The sequence below is a fragment of the Bradysia coprophila genome, unplaced genomic scaffold (genome assembly GCF_014529535.1).
Source record: "Bradysia coprophila strain Holo2 unplaced genomic scaffold, BU_Bcop_v1 contig_350, whole genome shotgun sequence".
Lineage (NCBI taxonomy): Eukaryota > Metazoa > Arthropoda > Insecta > Diptera > Sciaridae > Bradysia > Bradysia coprophila.
This window is the reverse complement of record NW_023503608.1, coordinates 4,901,442-4,925,741: the sequence shown is the minus strand read 5'-3', so window position 1 is coordinate 4,925,741 and position 24,300 is coordinate 4,901,442. Positions and strand designations below refer to the sequence as shown.

The 24,300-nt window shown below is 36.4% G+C and overlaps 1 protein-coding gene across 4 annotated transcripts in view; it reads right to left on the bottom strand.

Annotated features, from left to right (window-relative positions):
- Positions 1–477: 477 nt before the first annotated feature.
- The window catches only part of LOC119080376 (mediator of RNA polymerase II transcription subunit 13), a 38,505-nt gene continuing 14,682 nt past the window's right edge, over positions 478–24,300 (bottom strand). For 3 of the 4 annotated variants that reach the window (XM_037188679.1, XM_037188681.1, XM_037188680.1), the window contains 14 exons: positions 22,982–23,303; positions 14,622–14,706; positions 14,431–14,514; positions 13,707–14,026; positions 13,318–13,633; positions 11,449–11,742; positions 8,952–9,126; positions 8,373–8,875; positions 7,779–8,115; positions 5,279–7,709; positions 4,116–5,203; positions 3,908–4,052; positions 3,695–3,834; positions 478–3,624 (listed from right to left, as the gene is read on the bottom strand). In XM_037188679.1, the coding sequence (XP_037044574.1) occupies positions 3,244–3,624; positions 3,695–3,834; positions 3,908–4,052; positions 4,116–5,203; positions 5,279–7,709; positions 7,779–8,115; positions 8,373–8,875; positions 8,952–9,126; positions 11,449–11,742; positions 13,318–13,633; positions 13,707–14,026; positions 14,431–14,514; positions 14,622–14,706; positions 22,982–23,303 (6,621 nt within the window). In that variant the 3' untranslated portion in view covers positions 478–3,243. The remainder of the gene's footprint in view (positions 3,625–3,694; positions 3,835–3,907; positions 4,053–4,115; positions 5,204–5,278; positions 7,710–7,778; positions 8,116–8,372; positions 8,876–8,951; positions 9,127–11,448; positions 11,743–13,317; positions 13,634–13,706; positions 14,027–14,430; positions 14,515–14,621; positions 14,707–22,981; positions 23,304–24,300) is intronic. The other variant, XM_037188682.1, reaches the window with a different exon arrangement.

Here is a 24,300-nt window from a genome sequence, read left to right as displayed (position 1 = left end):
CAGTGTCTGCTCGATTAGGAAAAATTCTCAGAAAAAAAAACACAAAAATAATACCACGACTGATATCCAAAAATGGTTAAATATATTACTAAACCAACCATTACTCAGTATACGATACAATAGGAAACATCCTCCAAAGTCCAGAGATACAGCACAGTTGTGGTGGAGTATTTCTTAACTTAACAAAAAATGTTTTCTTTTTCCCTGTGCCTTTGTCATTGTTAGAGGATATTCAGTACCATACTTTTCTGCGCAATTTTCAGACAACTGATACACTTTCAAGACCCTACTTTCCAATTTATTGTGATTGTTTGTTGAGATTGGACACCAAAGTTATAAAAATGTATAGATCCCGAAGATCTGTCTAGTGTTTTCTTATCTACCAAAATTAATGTGAAGTAAAAATGATTGCATCGATCGACAATAAGTTACATATTTTCCTCTGAAAAGATTTGTCCTTCTTAAAACCTTTTTTAAAAGTTTATTGAATTAAACTGTTGCAAAATGTTCGATAACACTAATCCACTCCATATGGCAATCAATTTCGATCCTCGTTTTGTCATGACACTGTGATGCATCAGAAAAGAAAACTGCTTTCGTTGCCAAACAAGTTAATATTCGCGGTCAAATAAAATTAAATGAAAATTTTTATCACAACAATTGACAACAATTAATTACCGTCTAATAATAAAAAAATTCTTTTGAATTTTGCTTTCCTAAAAAAATCATTAAACCTAACGCGTGCCTCACGTCAATTTATATCTTTTGTTCCTTTTGTCATCTTAATTTGATTTTTTTTTCATTAAATATTTTTTACTTTTTCATTTTTTGTGTGTTTTAGATTTTCTTTTTTAGTTAATTAATTTAATATGTTAACATTACAGTGTGGTCCTAATTTCAAATATTTAAAAAATGTTTTGCTTTTTCTTCTTTCTCTTCTTTTATAGCTTTAGCAAAAGTGTCCTTATTTAACCAGATCAATAATTACTGTTCGTTAATAACTTAATTGTTTTTAAGACTCGGAACGGGTCAACTTCAGGTCATGCAAAACTAACTCAATCGGATTGTAGAGAATTCTGGGATAGTTCAAAGATGATATAATTCGCAGTTGTTGTGTGTGTAAGCGGGTATTCTTTCGTTAGGGAACGTATTTCAGATAAAATCAGTCTGACACCTAACAGGTTGATGGTTGAACTTCTAATTGACTTTTCGGCTTAAATTTGAGAATTCAAGGATTGCATACAAAAAAGTCGTGGAATTTTCTTGGAATCTCAGAGGTTTGAACTTTTACAATTATTAAACGTAAAGCTTGTGCAGAATCAGTAATAGCTGAACTTCACCAGCTGATCAACAAATATACTCTTCTTGTATAATATACAACGAGTTTACTACAGTCATACGTGTTATGTGCGCACACATATGACCTTAACTTATGTATGCACTGTATGTAGCTTGCCTTTGATGTTTTCGATGATTCTGCACAAGCTTTATGTTTAATAATTGTAAGTATTTGTAACTTTTTGTATTTGTAAAGGTAATTTTAAAGGAAAGGGCAATTAATTTGTTTGCATCCGTGAATAATCCGAAAATGTGAAAAAAAAATTGATTACCCTATACTATAGTGAATTTGAAGATTTTCTTCAAAAAAAAAATCCGTTTTCACAAAGCGTTTCCAAAGTAGCCATTTTCCCAACATGTGCCTAAATGGAAATTTTCGGCAAAAGATTGTCAACCCGAGACGAAGCCAACATCGTATTTCAGTTAAGATTCATTGTATGGACAAGATTTTATTAGCATCAGTTGATCCTCATTTTTGCATATGTTACTTTACCGCACTAGTTCTTTAATATTATTTATGCAACTCGAGATCATAATGTTTGAAAACTGAATCTCGGTGCGAAGTACTTGATTAGGCTCACGATGTGTATTATGACACACGGCCTTCATAATTACACATCTGGAGCCTAATAGAGTACTCCGCGATGTCATAAAATACTATAATGCAATTCAGCATCATTTATTACAAACTTTAGATGCATCTGTTGCATAAATCGTTGTATCAACCTAGGTGCGGTCCGTGTCATAATTACACATCTAGAGCATAACAAACCACTCGATGTCATAAATAACCATTTCCAGCACGAAGTCGTGATATTTCCGACGTCGTTTAGGAAAAACGATGTTCTAACTTATGCTGAAAGGCGTTTTTTAACGAATTCGATTCAAGAATTTGCGTCCGGCTTGTGGTGGAAAAATATCATTCGCTGAAAAGGTATTTTATCATGTGTTGGAAAAATAACTATTTCGAGTGTCCTTACGTTTATTCGCCGCTCGATTTTAACCTTAGACACGTTCTGACACAAAATGAAGAAAGCATGCAAGCTACCATTACCGAGTTTTGTATAGGGGGCGAATGAAATACTTTTGTATGACCTGAATGTGAACCGTTCCGAGCCCCATTTGTTTTGTTTTTTAATTGTATTTTCAAACTTATTTTTCTTATTTTTTTCTTCTTTAATTTAAATTTATTTTCAATATTTTTATTCAAGAAAACATACAACTAATATCACAGTCAATCTGAAGAAGAGGCCGTCATTTTCTTCCACTCAGCGTTTAAGAAACATTTTGCCTTCATTTGGAGAAAAAGAAACAATAAAACGCAAACTTTTTAACATTTGCACAAAAACGAAAAAAAAAATGGAAAGTGGGAAACTTAACCGTTAAGACGTGCGCGAAACTCTGTTTCATTCGATGTGGTTAAATTTAGCATTTTTTTTTAAACAAATATATGGAAGCAATTTTAACTTAATTTGTCACCGGGTGGTTTTTGTAATGAGTGGTAGCAAAACGAGAGTGTGTGAGAGAGAGAGAGAGGAGACAGGATTTATATAAGAACAATATTTGCTATATGTTTTATATATATAAAATGTAAATAGAAGAGCATTACTTTCCTTTTTTTTAGTTTAACTATTGTAGGTTGCTAATTACTGTGTTACATGTTTAGGAGATTTATCTATTATATGTTGCTGATATTATTGCAAAATTATAATGAAATTTACAAAATATAAAAATTTGTCTATAAGACTTACCTTTCAGTCCTGTCTCATTTCTTAATCGCTTCATGTTTTGTTTCTTACTTTCTTTCTTTCTTTTTAACTTAACTTTCCTCTAGATTTATCATTCTCTTTTTTATCGACGACAGCACTTAGTCACTTTTGTTAAACATTTTTTTCCCTATCGAATTTATGCCATCACGGCGGTCATATGATACAATTGCATCAACACTTGTACGTGTATGGGCAAACAAGACAGCCGATCGTGTGTATTCGAGTCCATAGCCAGCCATGACAGTACGTTATATCCTTCCAGCACGTAACGTAGCACGTCGGCCGTAAATGTCGAATCCAATGGATGATCGGTGGCGGATGATTGATTTTGATGTAAAATGTCGTCCGTATTTTGTTGTATCGATGGGCTGTGCAGATGTAAGGCGGTTTTTAGGAAAACGGGGCAAACGTTTTCCAGATGCGGACACGATGACCAGAACCACGTTGGCATGCGTCCGGTTGGAGCGGTTGAAACCATGTATCCTAAGGCTAAGGGTTGCTGAAGGACTTGACCGACCTGGAGGTGACGAGAAAAATATTAGAAATTCAATATCAATCACATCAGTGTGTGTTTTAGCGTTACAAACCTCTTCTTCCTGCTGTGAATGTGTATTGCGTCCCCCACCTCCATTAGCACCGCCTCGACTGGGACTTTGTCGACTTCCATTGTCTTCGGGACTGCCAATCCTTGATCGTTCCGGACTCGCTTGAGGCATTTGAATTTCGTCTGTAAATTCATTTTCATTAAAAATTTTGTCGACCGGACCATTCAAAGCGAAATTAAGAAAGAGGAAACTTACTGTCAAAATCTTGTCCGAATATATCATCGAAACCGTTCATATTTACATCGTCCATACCATCATCACCATCACCCAAATCAAAAAGTTCCTCTTCGTCCAGACCGAAACCATTAATATGTTGCTCATGGAACGCAGATTGAGATGACTGAAATAATCGTTGGAATTCAATATGTGAAAGTCAACGCTAACGCATTCGCCGTTCATTTACCTGAGCTTTAGCACTAGTTGGAAACACCAAAATGTGAGTACAGGTAACATCCTGTGGCGTTGATAACGGAGACTGCATCGAAATCTGGCTGAATCGTTCATCCGGCGTGAATTGATCAGGCATTACACGTAGATTGGAGTCCGGTTCCAGTGTAACAAGACATGCGCTCAAAATGCTCGGAACGGTGTGTGGATGCATTAACGAGCACTGTTCGCAGATGTCCTTCAACTGCTTCGATGCCTTCAATAAGTTTTGTTTGCTCAGTAGCCAACTCCAGCCTTTCAATTCTCCATGTCCAATACGACCGATTCTACCAACAACGATACGCCATGGTTGTCCACTCTGTGATATAACACCAATGATGAAATCCATCAACTTTTGAAGTCCCAATCGACGTGCTGAAGCCTTCTTCCTGCGACGTCTGTTTGGAATGTCAATGTTGATCGTAATTGTTTCTAACAGTTCCCCTCTGTCATCAGTTGCTACAGCCAGCAACCATCGTTGATCTTCTGACAAACAGTAACTACAATACATTACAGACGATTGCTGTTCGATGCTGGTCGTGCCGAACGTTTCGGTATTTTCACTTTTCTCATGTCGTCCCGACAATATATACGGTGGCGTATACAATTTGTACGCAGCTCGATTCTTTTCGTCTTTGTTTTTCAAAAACAATTCCATGTTAGCGGCTGTCCCGAAACCGGTTAAACTTTTAACATTAGCACTGTGCGTCAAATGACGTCGACATTGCGAAAATACACTCAATGCTAAGCATCGCATTTCATCACTCGCCCGAAGCCGGTCACGATTGCGTCCCAATTCCATTACACTTTCCATGGAAATAATTTGGAAATTGATGTTGCTCCGTACCGATTCGGGTATCGAATTAAGTATGTTGGAGTAACAGCGTAACAGTGCCAAACATGCCAATCGTTCCACCTCTTGAGAATCATAACCGATGGAAAAAGGATCGATAACATAGATGACAATGCATGGCGGATTAACTTCGTCTTTGCTAATGCCCAGTGGTTCGGCCGTTGACGGTGGAGTTGCCGAGTTGTTGAGAGATTCGCGTTGAGCTTCCATATCTGTGAGGAAAAGGAAATGATTTGAAAATAGCCGACAAACCTAACGAATAACAAAATATAAAACTGTGAACATACCAACATCTGATGATTTAGGTGTACTCGGAGCTTTGTCGCTCGTTTGGGATGAATCAGGTGTACTAGGTGGTCGCATCGGACTTGGCAATGAACGATCTTTACTGCTCGAATTGCTCGTGTTCATTCCTTCTGGTGGATCCAACAAACTCTTATCGGATGGAATTTTGTTCAAATACGGAACTAATTGCTGTTGGCATGTCTGTGCGTACATTTTCAACAGTTCACTGATACGAGTTTCGCCCAACGAAGAAAACCACTCGTCGAGTCCCTCGTTTCGAGTTGATTTACTGTTTACACGTAGAACACCATCCCAACCTTTGATTGGATTGTGACGGCCGAGCTTACACATTTCATAAGTTGTACTAAGTTCTTTGAAAAATGTTTTCGCTTTGCCGACGACGTAGTCATTATCGGGCGCGATAACAATGTATGCAACGTCTCTGGCATATGAATACGGTTCCAACATTAATTTGTCCCAGTAATGGATGGCATACGGAGACACAGAGAGCCAATCTTTTTCATGACCAACAACGACTGAAGGTATCGGTTGTGGTTCACATTGTCCTGAACTGGACGAAGCCATTCGATGAAATTGTCGCCAAGTCAATGGACCTTGCACCGTGTATGGAGCATCCCACAACCGTGTCGTACATTTCTTATGGAAAGCGTCTTGCAGTAGCGGTCGCATTGATTTCATCACACGTACAATATCTCGATTACTTCGCGGACCGCTTGCTTTCACGTACGGCCATTTGTGCACACTAACGCCATATTTGAACGGTTTCATCAATTCTAAGCGATTCTGAAACTGACTCTCGAAAACCATTCGACTTTGATCCAAGGCTAGGCAAATGATGTCTTGCGCATCGGTGTACTCAAGCATATTGATGAGAGCGTTGGTCGTACTGCCAGATGTGCTCAAGCTACGGAAACATCGAATAGCTCGTTGTATTGAATTGCTTGAACTTTGAATAAGCGCACATTGATCTTGCAACAGATCCATCATCGCATGGGAAAGAGTGTCGATCGAATCTCGATCATTCGTCGAACTGTCTGACTTTACAATGACGCCCAGCAAATGAGCAAATTGTGAGTTTCGTTTGTAGTTCGACGGATCTTCAGCCATGCCTGTTATTTCCATTTCGTCTTCATAAAATAGTCCAGATCTATGAGCCAATCGGCGGTTAACCACGGCACTGAAACCGCACGAACATTTAACGGGATCTTCATCCAGGTAACCAGCATTGTGATTCGTTGCCATTACACCAGCCGGAGAATCAATCCCATATCCGCCGTAACTGCAATTGTTTGTGGTGTACAGTGACGACGGATCCAACGTATGGCCTGGCAAAGCTAAATAAACTCCGGAATCAGATCCACGTATATTTCCCACACATTTATGCCCAGCATTGCAGACGCACAACGTGCAACTGTCGAAATTGTGATCTTTGAACACATTTAATGCCGTGTCATACAACAGTATGTTAAGCAGTAAAGCATTCGCTTCAGGTATTCGACTCACTGTCGGTGTCGGTGGTTCATGTGAATTGAATTGCTTGTTCAGATACGATGATGTTGACGTTGCGGGACTGGCAACGGCTATTTCATATGGTGGGGGAGGCGGTAAAAGACCTCGTCTAGAATACTGCATTGGACTTCCGCCAACATTTGGTCCATAGGAGTGACCAGCGGCTGTTGCTGGAGAAATCGGGGACATATCAGATCGCATGGCGTGTTGCATAGGATTCAAATTCATTCCCGGTGGACCGACGAAATTCATCATATTTGGCATAGGTATTGGTGTGACGGATGATGGGCGCGATAGGGAATTCGGTGTTAGCATACCACCAGATGGCGGTAAATTCATCATTTGCTGTTGGTGTGTCGATTGTTGCTGCTGCTGCTGCTGTTGTTGAAGTTGTACTGGGTGAGGAGATTGTTGAATTTTGTCAGAAATATTGCTATTCACATTGTTGTTGTTGTTGTTGTTGGTTGTGCTCTTGTTATTATTGTTATTGCTGGCAGCAATATTATGTTGTTGCTGCCACGAAGGTTTATAAACTATATTTGGAGGAAGAGTCACCATAGGCTGTGACTGGCTGGGTAGATTCGTTAACGGAGCATATTTGGAAGAGCCGACAAATTTATTAATTGTCGGCGGTACGAAGACGTAAGACCAATCCTCGATTGGTTCATCAATCGGACTGCCTAAGTTTGGTGAATCAAGCAGATCCAATTGATGGTCCGACAATCCAGCACCACATGGACTCGAATTCGGATGATGTTCTAGGCTTGGAGGTGTGGGAAACATTTTTGACAATTCTTCTGGACGAAAAATACCGGTGTGCGCACTATTCGAAACGAACATCTTTTTTGTGTCCTCAACGCCGGTCGTGGATTTGTTTGAGCCCGGTGGCGTATTGACTTGGATCTGCGCAAAGGGAATGACACAAATTATGAACAAAATACTCTCACGGAATCGGAAATCACTTCAACTTACAGCTAATGGCGACGAACCGGAATTGTCTTCTTCGAACAGTTGATCCAAATCTTTGTATGATGGTTGCAATCCAACCACAGTAAATAAATCGGTAGATGTTTTACCGTCATCGTCAACGGGTTCTTTTTTCACTTCGTGACTTAAGGTTGTATCGGACTCATCGGTTGCCATTGGTTCAGTTTTAATATTGGTTTCAGCTATAGCAGAAGTTGTTGTCAGGGTGGTTGGAAAATCGGGCTGGTGGTTCCTTTCGTTAGCGTACAAGTCTCGTACGTGTCGATTTTTGTTTTGCGATGCTGTTTCATTTTGTTTAAATCGTTTAACTGGATGATTCATCCTACATAGGAGGGACATTGAAATGTTAGCAACTTTAAGAAACCAATTTTTGAATTGGAATGTATATAAAATAGCCCGAACGAAAAGTCGTAAACTGCGATGAGCTTGACTTGAAATTTGAATTTTAGTAAATGACTACCAATCGCCATATAAACAAAAACCAGGTCCTTGGGACCCGGATGATTCTCCTCTAATTTTCGAGTGATCTATTCATCGAGTCTGAGAATTTTGTTCGATTTAATAAAGATTCAAACTTACCATGCGTCCCACGTCGAGTAGTCATATAATAATTGATGCGGCATATAATCATCGTCGATGATGTTTTCGTAATCTCGTGACGTTAAAACTGGTCTCTTCAGCAACGACAAAATGTTTTTCAAATCTGGATTCATTGTGCTACTACTGCTATTAGCATTTCCACTGCTATTACCACTGTTACCACTAACACTAGTACCGTCACTGTTACTATTGTTCATGTTTGTCGTAACATTTGCATTGGTCTGAATGTTTGGTTCATTATTCACTTTCACTTGATCGGTGGCACTGTTGCCGTTGTTACAATTGCTGCTGCTATTGGCATTATTGGTGGATGGTGGTTCGACACTTAGAGGCGCCGGAGCCACATACGGAGACGCTGTTGTGCTTTTACTATCTTGTGGATCAGTTGGCGTTGCAGCCGGAGTATTTTTGTCGAGATGTTCAATGGGAGTGGAAGGTTGAATATTTGACGGTGGTGGGATCGGTGATATCACTGGCATTAACTGAAACGTAAAAATTGAATTTTTTATGCATTGAATTAATTGCTTATCGTGGAAATGAGTGATGTAATGTTCTTACTTGATCGGCTGGCGGCACAGACGTAGGTTGAGACAATGACGAGTTCGGATGTGGTGATGGTCCTGCGCTGCCCGGTGAACCAACCGACGGTATCGCTGGTAGAGATTCAGGTATAGAGTTTGGGTTTCGAGAGTACGATAGTGATCCTCCTTGCGGTGTGCTACCGCCAGTTGACCTAAAGTTTTTTGTGTGGGACAAAGACAGAGTTAGAATGACATCACATTTAAAGGAACTTAATTTCTATACAATTTTTGGTTTTAAATGTTAAATTGTAATTTCTCTCTCGCAACCATGTCAATTCCTAAATTGAACACATTTTATAGCTTGCCATATTGTATGGAAAAGTGTACACAAAGTTCAATTTAGAAGATGACATAGCTGTTAATATTCGTTCTCAAAATGACACACAGGGGCCTCGCCCCATGCATACTTTATGCTTTGATCATTTAGGAAAAGCTGGTGCTTTAGCTGGTAAAGTTTAAATGTCATGTTTAAATGGAAACTCGTTGTCTAGAACATAAAATTTCAGAAGTTGCAAAGAAACGTATGGTTTGTAGGTGGTAGATGACCTATTTGTGATACGCACAGCTAAAACTCATAACAATTCACATACATGAATCTGAATCATGCGAGTCGTTTCATAAGCTGAACGTATAATCAAACAACTCTTCAAATCTTGACTCTGAGAATTTTTTCAGAATTGGAAATGTTAAACGACAAGAGTCTGAAATTTTTGCTGAATATTCAACACAATTCAAATCGTCTGCAGATCGCAGTTTTTTCTTAAGTCGTTCAAAGTCGGATCGGAAAATTACTGACCTAATTTCGTTCAAGTCACATGCGATTCAGGTACCCTGACTTCAAATTGAGGTCAAGGTGAATTGATTACGAGCCTCAATATTGTCTCTTTACTCTTTACTTCATTTCGGGTCAAAATATTTTTTTCTTTTCTTTAAAGTTTAGACGCGATCCTAAGAGTATCAGAAAGTTTTACAGCCTTTGATTCCGACATTCGGAACCTTCCACAATTCATATATGAAAATTGCTAGGATGTGTAGAAACGCGTTGCTGATATGTAATAAGTTCGTTGCCGTCTACAGAAAATTTGAAATTTAATTATGATAAACGGTACGGAATTTATTAAAATTAGAAAATTGTGGGTGTATTTTGTGCAGAAGTAGAAAAGAAAATCCCGATAAAAACTGACGTGAGAAAATGATGAATATCTTTCTTGCCTTGGTATGCAATTTGTGAAAGTCTAAGTGAAAGGGTTTTTTTTACTGAAACGTATTGTTTTCATTCCAATAATGTATGCCACCTATCATTTAATGTTAAAGTCTATAAACACCGGTCACATCTAAACGGGTGTTATGCATTTAGATGGGAATTATTATGGTATAAATACCGATAAAATTGATGAAATTGAAACTAAAAACAAAAATCAAAACATTTATACAGCAAAACCAACACCAAAATAATGAAAAAATAAAAATTAAAAAAATGTTAAAAAATGCAACTTTCTCATAACATGCATAACAAGGAAATAAAAGTTCAAATTAATCAAAACAAACATTTTTTATCTACTCAATCGGCCAATGATGCCATGTCATTAATTGTTATAAATCTGACTTTTAATACTCTCCAAAGCCAATAAAAAAATGTAAAAGAGAAGCAGTTTGTAATGCCTAATAAGCCAAAGCAAATCTTGATAAACCCACGAAATAATAAAATAAAAATAAAAATTCGGAATTCGATTTTCAAATAGAAAATGATGATTGATACGCTGCAATATGATTTCAATTTGCCGAAAATAGTGAAACATTTCCGTATCCATATTTATATACACGCGATGAACATTTTGTATTCCGTTTTCAAAATGACCATCAGCTCTTTGATCAACATTGTGAACATGGCATTCCATTAGCTTCAAGTAACCACCCGCTGCCAGTGTTCCAACGAACAATGGTAATACGAAACGTTTGAATTGAACACACGAAGCTTTTGAAAAGCTCAGCTGGTCATCAAGAAACACGAAACCTCTTTACGTGTTGCTGAACTATATATTGACTTTTTATGCACATCGTAAACTCTCTCACAATATTCATGTAACAAAGCAGAAAAGAATTGACTGCTGAATTTTCAATTTAAGAAGCTAGTTTGGAAGGGAATCAATCCGATTATCGGTATGCTTTTATAGGAGGATTGGATGCCACGTCTGTGTTCTCGACAACGAAATTGTATTCACCATTTTCAGCAAACGTTCGTCTAATGCATGAAATGATATCAATAAACGATCCAAATAAAATTAAACCCAAACAGAATAAAGATTTCCTAATTTCATTTTGAGATGCATTCATTATAATGTTTCATCGTCTAAAGCCATATGTGTGTGTGTAACATAAAAACCCTCCTGATTGATAAAATGGCTTCTTACAGTCGTTTCCTTGTTTTTAAATTTTTTTTTGTTTCTTTTTGCTTTGGCATTTTTAGGACAAACCTTTGACTGGCAGTTGACAGAGGAGCAACAATGGAATCAATGCTGTTGCTGGTTGACGTTGATGTGGTTGGAGAAGTGGTACAACTGGGATTGTTGGTTATGTATGTTGATGTTGGTTTCGTTGATTGATTGGTGTGGACAGAAGAGGAGCTACCATTTGTCGCAAATATGGTTGACAGATTATGTTGGGGTTGTCGCTTGTGGAATGGTACACGATTGGTACGGTTACCTTTGTCAGGTCTACTATTTTGTTTCATACTGGGTGCTGTTGTACGGCCACACAGTTTTCTACACCTGAAAGCCAATTTGGCCCATGCTTCAGAGTAGTTTTCTACTTTGGTTTTTTTTTTGTTCAAATTTAAATCTACAAAAGTCTTATATGCCTTATGCTAATCTTACTTGTAAGTTTGTTTTTAGATAAATATATGTTACGGATAGAAGTGATTTATAAAACGTGTGTGAAGACGAGTTTACGATTTATTTTGTTTTTCTTCGCTCTCCGTTCAATGTAAATTGCATCTGTATGCCTAACGACCTCATCTTCCATTCATCGAAAAATTACCAACAAACATTTCGGTTTTATCGTGTGTGTGTTAACATAAAGTATTATTGCGTGATGAAAACCATTTTGATCAATCGGTTACACGAACAGTCATGAGAACCATATATTTTAGTTAAGAATACGACATGTATGTTTTTAGATAATAAAGCCATTGTTTTGTGATTGTAATTTTGTTAGGAAATCATTTTACGAAAAAAAAAACATTGAAAGCTACGCAGAACGCAGATTGTAAAGCGTATGAGAAAAATCATTTAAATTAGACCATGCAAAATGGTCGGAGGAGGAGTGGAACCCACCATGAAACTGTCATCTGTTTTGCAATTCAATTAAACAAGATCGAACTCGGATGCTGCCTGTATGAGCTAGGCAATAGGCCATGAAATAGTTATAGGTCCACCGAGAGAAAAATGTTGGCAAATTCATGTCACGGATGTTGTTTGTGACCAGAGCGTAGCGAGGGCCACAAGTCATCCGAGAAAATTTCCAACCTTTTTCCCGAGGTTAACACAACGTTTTTCAAGACAAAGGTTCCCAAAGTTTCAGCTGAGGTAAGAAGACAATTCTTTGTGAACAGCACTTTGACTTTGGTTTAGAGAATTTTTATTAAATGCCACCTTGGTTCGTTGACACTGATGCCAGCCTACCTATTAGAAAATACTATTCGGTACCGAGATTGTCCTTGGGTTCCCAATTCCTACTTTAACCGTGAAAGACTGGAAGACAGAAATCAGCGAACGGATGAGCTGGGTTTTCACCAGAATTGCTCAATAACGTGGCAATTTTTACAAGTGTTTAAATGATTGCGAACTAGTCTCAAACAGTGGCTTAGCGCATACGAAGTGTGTAACCGAATGTGTGCCAATTATCTATGAATTGTCTACCAGATTCTAATCATTGTTTTCTGTAGAATTCAGTGAGCAAGACTTAATCGTAGCAATAAAGAATGGTTAAATTCAGAGATTATTTTTGAGTTCATTGTTTTAGCCCGTATACCGATCGAAATTCAATTACAACAAACACGAAAGTTGGCTGGAAAATTTCTTACAAGAAAAATGTCCGTAGAAAAAACATCAATTTTTCCAAACACAAAATAATGATGCGTAGAGTTCAATTTCAACACAATGCTATACACGCTGATTGTATCATGACTGGGGGATGGCTAAGACATGAGGACGGTTTTTTTTTATCAAGATCAAACTTAAAACTATTGCATGCAGACAAAAAATAAAATAAAAAAATTGAGGAAAAAAAAACAACAAAAAATAGAACAACGCAAGAAGAACGTAGACAAATAAAATACAACTCACTTTGCACAAACACAAGTCGCCTTATGGGTTGGATCAATAAAGTTCCAAAACGAATTCGTTTCACTGGTGGAACAGTTTTCTTCCTTTATCGGATTCGACAATGACAACGGACTCGATATGCAGTTTTGCCAGGCTCTTTCTGGTACTTTAGCTGATGGCGGTGGTAATGTGTGCATTGTAACCGCATTTCCAAGATCATTGATTGATTTCTCGGATATTGGTACCGGTGGCGTAACCGCACTTTTCACATCATAATTTTCATCATCCAAATCGGTGATTAGTACATATTTGGATGGATAGCGCATTTTAACACCACCTTCAGACAAAATATTTTTTACATTAACACCATTCCAGCCATTCCACAAAGAAAAACACGCGTAAAGATTTACCTGATAGCACCTCGACCATCGGTGGTAGATTTGAGTTTTCCTTATTGCACAACGGATAAAATGAGCACCAATCATCAAACGCCTTTTGCGTGATCGGATCGAGTGCTCGGAAACTTTGACCGGTTAGTGTAGCTGCCAGACCGAATGGTGCCAATATGACCGGTTTCGGTTTTGTTTCATTGTTATTCGTTTGACCGGATTCAGCCAGGTATTCGGGTGTTAATGGCCGAACAGCCGGATGAACACGCAGATCCATTGATGCGCAGACAGTACTTTCGCCATGCACAAAAAATGCAAACGAAAAGGACAGGTGATGCGAGCTGAAATTGATTGGCGAAAAAAATAAATTAATTTCAGCAAACAACGAATCATAAGCAATCGATAAATCGCTGTAGGCACATAACGCACAACAACAAAAATTGTAAAGAGCAAGTGCCGAATGAACGACATTTCAATTTGAACGGATTAACCCAGAAACTGTGTGTTATGAGGTTGATCACCTATCAGCGATTTATTGATCTCAAATTATTATCAGAAATTGAACGAAGGAAATATTTGAACTTCTCAATATTTCCACAGAGATTTTCTATTTTAGTCTAGGACAAGCGATAAAACATTTCGAACCCAAGTCTAAGTGTACGAATGCGATCGATTCGCCTGTCCGATTTTAATTGCGTTTAAAACCGAGATCGTTAACCACGCTAAAACATTAATTTCATATTACCTTTTGCCAAATGTGCACTCTCGATTCGAGCAAGGTTGCACGAACCACCTGCCGAGTCGTACGACATCTTTTGATAGAAGACATCTGCTCGGAAATGATAATAAAAAAAAAACGGTTATTGTTTATGAGCATATAAATGTTGCATCGAGACAGCGCGTTGTGAATTTTATCATTTTATTGCGTATACTAACCGTTCAATTAAATTATGCAATGCTTTAAAGAGCAGAGAACGACATTCATAAGTTATTCCACTTTCCCAAGATCCTTGTCCGCCTTCTGCAATAAAATAAAATAAAATTTCATTACTCGAAAACGAAAATAATTTTCTTATTTGCTTTATGATATTACACGTATATATTCACATTCATTCCCATAAATAACACTGAACCCGGGAGACCTCCGAATAAGAAACCATTTTTTCGATTAAAGTGAAAAAGAAAATCATCGAAACGAAATTCAAGTTCTTTGTAGGTTTGGTTTCTTTTTCGGTGGTACACTTCAAACAAAGAGGTTGGTTGGTTGATGGCTTTCGTAACAGGCCCATTTAGAAATTAAGACTTCAATTAATGTAAATTAATTTGAGCTAATGGAATTCTTCTTCACTCGATAAAATGAGATTAGTGATGCGCATCTGGTCTGTGTAATGAAAAATCTTTGGAAAAGATAATTGCTTTTGGTAATGAAGTCCATTGGTACACCTGTGGCACCGTACCTTCATAATTGGCCTAACAAAGTCTAATTTCAGCAAAATGATCTGCACTCCTTGCATACAATTAGCATAAGTGGGTTTGATAAATTTTCAATGAAAAACTGTCTAACATTACAAGAACTGATGTACGGTTCCTTAAGTGACTAGGTATCAAGCAATGTAAATATTTTTGTAAAAGTCTAGTCACCTATCAACGAACTCTCAAGGGACTGCCAATTCATGTCTATCTGGCCCGGACTGCGCTTTTTGTATATTTTCTTTTTGCTATATTACCGCTTTTGGATAGAGCGTTTTTGCTACTTTTTGTACATTATGAAAAGCTTTCGGAAAAGTTACAGAAAGACGTTAAACTGAACAAACAGTTCCTCATTTTTTAGATTATCAAAATAGATAAAAACGAAGACAATGAGTACGTAAGATACTCGGAAAGCGTATTCTCATCTGTAAAGTATGTGTTTCAAGTGCCAAAATTACAAACGCAAATAAAAGTAAAATTTCAGTGAACATGCAACAATTTTCTCTTTATCATTTAATCGAAGGAAAAATAATGAACGTGTAAATGAAAAGAAATGTAAGTAACCGAAAAGGCCTTGACTACTAATGAACTATAATAGAATGTAAGCGGACAAGTCCGTATAAAAACGAGGAAGGCTACTTGAACCAACACATGTACGCCTATATTTCTAATTTATTTATGAAAGTTCAAAACTATCGTCCAATTTTTACTTGAAAGAAATCAATCGATTTTAGGCAATTGCCAAACGACAACAAAAAGTTATTTATAACCAGAAGTCGTGTTGACGAGAATTGAATTTCTATAAAAATTAATTCAATTAGATCGACATTGGAGAGAAGCTTTTTTCACAACATATAAAATCTGTCCCGAAACGCCACACAATACAATATTCCAAGTGACCACCCCCTTATGTTCGACACTCCATTCAAACATTTTAATTTCAACCAGAATAAACGATTCAATCAAATATCAATACAAAAATTCAACACAACTAATCTATCCGCCACCTATTATTATCATCGTCGTTGTTGTCGCATCAATTCAACACCGAAACATTTCCATTCACTTTGTACCATGCGCTGGCTGTGACGTCACTTTTATTCGATGACGCAAACATTGTTAATCTGATTGGTGGAATGTCGCGTGACGTAGCCCATGCTGTTCAAACTGTTCAAACTGAATCGACCTTCGGCGACGTTTATTTATTTTTTTTTTTTTTCTTTCTCGGATCCAACACATGCAAATTTAACACAGCCAAACAGTCAGACACACAAACACAGAAACAAGTAAACGATAAAAATTTGAATTAATCTGGTGGAATACATTGGAAAAGGGCATGTCATACATTCACATACAAACACACCCACATTTTTTTTTCTGGTTTCGAAATGTTTTCTTCTCGTTGATGTGGTAGTAGTGTGACTGAATCTATATACAGAATGACTGGAACGATGTGTGCCATAGTATATTCTTGGGAAAGTCATCGTGTTTACAAAAGAAAACAACAACAAAACTTTGATTGTATTTTTGTGTACAACAAACATTTTGTAGTCACAATAAACATACCAAATTGGTACACTCTTCTGTTGTGTATTCTTATTATAAAATTGTGTGATTCATTTCAAGCTCTATTGCGCTAATAGGTGGCGCGCGCTGGTTTTCCATTACAACATTTACATTTGTAGTGGTGATATCATTTATGGAGTGGAAATTGCCATCAATTTTCAATTCATTTGGCAATGTTGTCATTTTCTACTTCGTTTATTCGATTGTAGCCTGTCAAGGAAAATAAGATCCTTTTGATGGTTCACAGAACTGTAGTCGGCGTTCCTTTTACGCTACATTCCCACAATATGCGGTATACATTCAATTCATGAAATGAGGTATACTCGTTTGTCAATAAACCGGCTTTTCGTGTGGGATGATTTTCGTTCACTCCCAAACCACAACATTTTAAATTGGTCGCAAGCTCTCTTTTTCGACTATATAAGTATCTAATCATCCAGATGTTCAATGATTCAAATAAAACTGGTTTCGTTTACTCAAACAGTTGAATATTATGCATATTGCGCGCAGAATCATGTTTATTCATGTTTTTATTCTATAATAATGTTGTTCATACAACGATAAAGAAGCCATTGATCCATTTACGATTCCGGACTAAATTGCCGACTCGTTGCAATAATAACGGCAACAGTTCTTGTGAGCAAAATGAGCAAAGATTTCCTCAAACAACAAAGGGGGTGGAAAACAGTTGAATTTAAGAAATTGTTGAATTTTGTGACAAAATTTATTAATCTAAGGCTTGACTTCCTTTTACCAGAAAAATACAACACAATTGAATTTTACTTTACTAGTGAGGTAATGTGGCCTTTCCCTCGCTCGTAAAGTAAAACGCCATACTTTACACGTGAAATAATTTGATATGTCGTATCACGATGAGTAAAAGTACCTCGGGCTGAAGCCCTCGGATACTTTTACTCATCTGGATACGAGATATCAAATTACTTCACTTGTATAGTAATGTACTATTTTCAGTTTTGCTTTGTTTTCTTGACAGCTTGCTCTCACGGCTCTCACACGGAGTACTTTCTAAGAATCTAATAATCCTTTTGAAGATCTTCGATTAACTTTACGTACAATATCCAAGTAGCTCAGCCTGAGTATCTAATTCGAAAATTTTAACTCAAGTCTGAGAATAATTTCCTGTTTTATGTTGTCTGGGCTTCAAACGTTTCCACCTCCGGAAGGGAAAAACTGAACATTTAATATGAAAATTGTATGCAAAATGATGACTAACATCAGGAGTAGATAGAGATAAAATTGTAAACAAGTCGATGTGTCACGGCAAGTCATTTTAATCATTTCTGAGCTTGAGTCGCTTTAGTGATGAATTAACTTCTGTGATGAATTAGCTTCTTGATAAATAGTCACTTCTCTTAAAATTTTCAAGTTAATCAACATAAAATGAGATTAAGCTTATGTTGAGTCACAGCTTGCTAGGTTTGCGATTTAACAAAATTAAAGAATGTCGACAACTTTTCCCGTGAATGACTCATACTCAGACTCGATAACAATTATTGAACATTCAAATCAAAATGTGTCGATATACCTCAAGCGTTCAATGTCGTTATTTGGCATTTTTATGCTTTTAAGCTCTAGAGTACATGCGTTTTCGCACAATTTTTTTTATGGTTGAAATTGCTAGATGCCATTGACCTAAATCTGGCATTAAAAAAACCATCCATCAACACAACAAGAAATCTTTATGGTCGTATGGGAAAAGGTAATTAATTTCTAATGTGTGTATGTATAACTGAAGAATCCGAGCGAAACATAACTTTTTATTTCGAAATGATGCGTACATGGTGTATGTATTCGAACGTACAGTACTGATAGTGTACACTACAGAAGAAGAAAAAAAAAGTTGCCAATTCATTGTGAACTTTTAATTTGATTTTTGTTGTGTAAATTACGTCGCTTTGTTGAAGTTTTACTATGCATATCAATGATATAAACAGAAAAAAAAAATGGAAAATCAAAATAATAAAACGACAAACAAAATAAATGTTCGACTTACACACCACCACGATCATGGCTTCATGAAACGATTTAACGGTCAACCACCTTGCGCATAGGTTCGGTTTAACTTATAGATTTTACGTTAAAACTGCTAGTTTTAAAACAAGACTCTTCCATAACTATCCGTTTAACAACATAAGCACGGTTGATTGAGAATTCGATCATATTCTTTTGCACAGTATAGTTTTCGTTGCTTCGTTACTTATTTTTTTTGTGTGTGTGGAAAAAATCGCACGGTAAATGAGGTTAAAAATCATGAATGAATAAATTGATTAAATCTATGACTTTATACCATTCCATTTGACCTTATTTTATGTCGCAATTGAGTAATTACAGTCAGTCAATCATCACCACAACATTCAGACACAGGCTATACCACAATTAATTGTGTTGGTTAGAAATTTTCGTTGCCATCATCGAAACGGTAGTAAAAGGAAGAAACAAAATATGTTTGCATAGTGGTGGTATGAACAGTGGTGTTTTGAAATACAATAATGTGATTGCGCCATAGAACTTTATGAATATGTAAACGTTTTTCGCTGCACCGAATGAGTATACACACGTCGTATTGTCTAATTTTTCCGTAATTTTCCATTCAAAATCAGCAATTGCGTCTGATTGAAGGTATTGATTCCAGGTAGATCAACTATAAATTTCAGAATTGTTTTTTTTTCTTGATGCCGGGACGCCTATATATAGATGTCACGTATATGTATAGTGACATAAAAACAGATTAATGGAATTTTATGTATATTGGACACACATGGTCAGCCCACGAATTTTAGGGTAAAGCAATTAATAAACGTCTATACGTATCGGTTGAATTAGTAATGAATATACCGGCGCGGCGTATAGTACCCATGTAGGGAAAGATTTATTTGTTCGATTTTTTATGCTGTTGTTTTATAATTCCCAGACATAGGCCGTGTGGTGTAGGTTGTTTTAGTCGCAATTTATTGACGACTTACAATTATTTCGAGACAAAAACTTTCCCTCTCAAACTTCATATTTTTTCCGTAAGATATATCTCTAGACAACAGACACCAAAAATATCGGAAAAGTAGGTTACTAGATGACATTGGTCCAATTTAGCTATCCATTACATTCCAATTCGACTTTAAAGATAACAAATAACAAAGGACGAATACGAATACGACTCACTTGAAGATGTGTTTACCTACTTGCTTTGTCTTGGTATTGGTATATACTTTTCCCACAACTTGACTGACTCTTACAGCCGAATTAATTGTCCATTTTCAAATATAAATTGGTAGATCGATAAGAAAATGTGTCGAAAGAAAGTGAACGGTTAAGCTAAACCAAATTTTTTTTTCGAATGCCACTGAATTTATTGACTGTCCCAGCACTGTCTATATTACGTTGTTTACATCCAATTCGATAATGAATTAGTTGACCGACATGTGAAACAACCGAGTTAAAATGTAACTTAATTTAAATAATTATATTCGAAACAGTTATTGATACAATCCCGTCTATGGTCGTTCGCATTCTATAAAGTAGCGATAATACAGATGTAAGTGTATAAAACAGAAAATAAATCAATACAATGGTGGTCGGTTACAATATTGATCCATAACCATCATGTATGGTAACATTGCTGAAAATAGCAAAGCAAAAGAAGCAAAAACGTGTATATAAAACCACCCAATTTATGTATTTTCTGTATGTATACATGTGGGTAATAATGATTGTCGTACTGTTGTTCAACATTGAAAAGAGGTATGCGATTATAATATACTACGTAAGTCCATGTTCATTTTGTATCATACGGCATACAGAATGGATAAACTTTCTATCGACTTTATTTACAGTAAAAGTCTCCCATGTGTACATAGACGACGGTTTCGATTCAACAACATTTCGTATACGATTAGATTTTTCAGTGAAGATCTACAACCAACAAAATATTATACGTAAAAGAAATGAATTTTTGAAATTTTCTATAGAAACCATGAACAGAAGCGCAACCATTGAATCCAACCCACACATATAATTTCAACGGATGAAAATTTTACTTTGAATTTGTTACCCAAGTTTAGGGTTTCAAGTTTAGGTTTCAATACCACTTTACCAAGAAAATTGTCGTAAAATACCATCGATTTTAGGCAATTGCCGAAGACAATTAAAAGTTACTATAACAGAAAATCCGTTGTTGCCGAAAACTATAACAATCAGAAAATTAAAAGACGATGTTCTTGAACGACATTCAACAGGGCTGGTACAAAAATCAAAAATGTTCTAAGGCAGCGACAATAAAAATTGCTCTAAGTTACACCCTGTGGTTTCAAGTGAATTATAATCCACATAGAAAGTTTCAATGTGTTTGTTTAGCCCATGTGCGTCTTCGGGTGATATTCTTTCTTTCGATATGAGGGAATCGATTCGAGAAGTTATTTGAAAATGCATTGCTAAATGGTTTCGTTCTCTTAAATACACATTTCCGATTTCGTTTTTGAATTTGTATATATACAAAGAGAAATAAACAGAAGTGCGCCCCTTGAAAGCACTGACTTGACTTGACTTGACTTGACTTGAAGTGCGCCCCTTGAAAGCACTCGAGAAATTAACACTGAACTCATCATGTGTATCGCAACACAACAATATTGCACTTTGAGAAATTAGTTGAAATATTTTTGTTTCACACACAGCATACATACATAATTGGTGTGCTTATTTTGAGTGTCTGTCAACGAAATGGGTAGCATGTCGGAAAATAAAAGTCGTTTAATAATTAAAACAGTCGTTATGCGAGGCAATGAAATGTAGAACGAATACCTATATGTTAAATAACCATAAAAAGACATAATGTGTACGGCATAAACGAACGAGACACACAAATATATAACAACATCACTAAATTCTGGTATAATGTTATGGTACGTGCGTATAAACACGTCGTTTTACCGAACCATTATAAAGGGGTTAAGTTTGCCTAATTCGTTCGTTATGGTTTTTGTATGCAGGAGGCTAAGCATATGTTATTACACAGATGTAATTTGCCAGGTTTAAGCACTTTTGAAAGAAAATCGCACTGGCTTTTAAAGTGAGTGTTGCGGCCGTTTATTTATTATTTACGGTTGTGTGGAGTTTGTGATGATGCGACAAGTCATAGCGACTTCATGCAAAATGTGACAATTTTTTATGATTCGACACTGTTACATATGAAACGCACGATGATGTAGTGCTGGAAATTCTACGTTGTAATTCTAAGTTACGAAAGAGACTGTAACTGGAAAAAGGTTATTTTTATAAAGAAGACTACAAATGTCTGTTGATATAGCGGAACATTACAATCACGAAATATTTTATTTCAAGTACGTGTACATCAGTCAGAATACTTGTCGCTATTTCGCTATTCCGATTTCAGCCATTATCATTATACCAAGGTATTCTTCTACCGTAAAACTTCCAAATAGACGAGCCTGCACAGCAAGAATGATTTGCATTTGAATACAATTCCAATTACATTCTGAGACTTAGAACCAACATTTTATCACCAAATCTTGACATACTGCTTTACGTCTTATAATTGTAACACTGATTTATTTGATGTAAACTGTTATCCGTTTACATTATACCCATTTCGTCTATTTACGATGGCTGTAAAATTTAACGACCCTTTAACGTCTGTCTAAGTAATGTCTTTGTCGTTTGTTTCATTTTCATGAGTGCTTCGAAATCATCGAATTTACATAAATTCAATAATTTAGAAGTTAATCTGAAAATCGGCTGTAAAAACTGAATTATTTATCGAACAACTGTTGCAACCTAACTGGACAAAAATTCATACATAATTTGACCTACCATTCGATCATGTATACATTGGGTAGACTTTCACTTTTTGCAATCTTTCAATCATTCGACCATTCAAAGTATTCAGATTACACATCAACGTCAGTTCTCATCCGAACCATTTCTATATGAAATAAACGAAGAAGAAAAAAAAACAATGCAACAGGTTGCTCAGACTACCACATTCATAAAGTGCTACATGATTATTTATGAGCCAGAAATAAAATTAATCTTAACATTTCCCGAGTTACGGTAACGTTTTTATGGCCTTTTATAATAGGTCACAACATGGAAAAAAAGCTAAATGAAAAAACACCTTCCGCTTCTTGAAATTAATTACTGTAAACTTGACGAAAAAAAACCTGATTTGCAGTGTCATGTGCACGTTCATTCATTCATAACATTTTAATAAATTTACAACTAAAACTTACCCGATGATTTCAGAAGTTCAGGTGCAAGTAAATCAGTTAAATCTGGTTCTTCACCATACCAAAATATCCACAGTTCTTTAGCAGCTGTTAGTGATAATGGTGGATGAACGACACTGCCAGTGCCACTTAGACTTAATTCGAATAAATTTCCAGGTTGATCTGGTTCCGGTTTTGGTGCGGCCACCCGTCGCCAAACACATAAAATATCGACGGCTAAGCATCGTGAATAAGAGCGTAGCACCGGATCATCTAATGGATCACTAGATGCGTTTGGCCGTTCGCCGAGTACCAACTTACGCCATTTGATGCCGCAAAGGTCGGTCTGTAATGGTAAATGGAAATGCCGGTTATTGGTGGGTTCTAGGTGGTCTGTGTTATAAATATATTCTAATAGTATCGTGCCAGTATGGATTAGTTACCCGAATCACAACTTTAATAACTTTGTACGAATCCTTGCTACAAATTTTGATTGACGCACTAGAATTTGACGACTATTGTTGTAATGTTTTTACCATAGACTGTTATGTTCAGCGCGAGAAAACCGAAGACCAGTTAAATTATAACTTGCCTTGGGTTACTTGTCATCGAATTTTTGCATATATATTTTGACCCCCCAAGGCAAATTTCAAAATTTCCTAAAATTTAGGTAAGAAAATTTAGGAAATTTGGGAAAAATTAATTTTCCAAAAATAGGCTCTGTATTACAAAGGCATTTTTTTTTAGAAGTTGTGCAACGTAAGTTTCTCCTAAAATACCTACACTTGATAAAAGAACGAAATGATTCGAAAAATATCTAAAAGAAAGCGATTGCAAATGCACACACAGCACGAAAACAGGTTATGCTCTTAGCCGAAAAATCTAGTGTTTCTCTTAAATGGATTACATTCGATTGTATTCATGAAAAAGGCTCCGAGCTAGCTTCGTATTAAACTGTTTAACCCTCATTCGCAAATAATGCAATAATGTTTACACACCGATGTAACGCTGTACAGAGCAAAACAATTTCGAAAAAGGTTATGCTAACCTTGTCGACACTCTTATTATATGTTATATGGTGTGTATGCAATCCGTGTATATATAAATAACTTTAAATGTTTTTTTAAACAGCTTTGTTTGGTCACACAGCTTGAATAAAAAAGTGTGTGTGTTGAACCAGACAAGGAGATTATACTCATGATTTTAAAGAAGAAAAAAAATGGAATGCCTACAACGAAGGTATATAATCATTCTTTTCTTCACATTTCAAGTGAAGAAAATATTCCAAATTTTTAAATTTACACATGTAAACTACGAACAACCACTACCATCAGATGAACTTA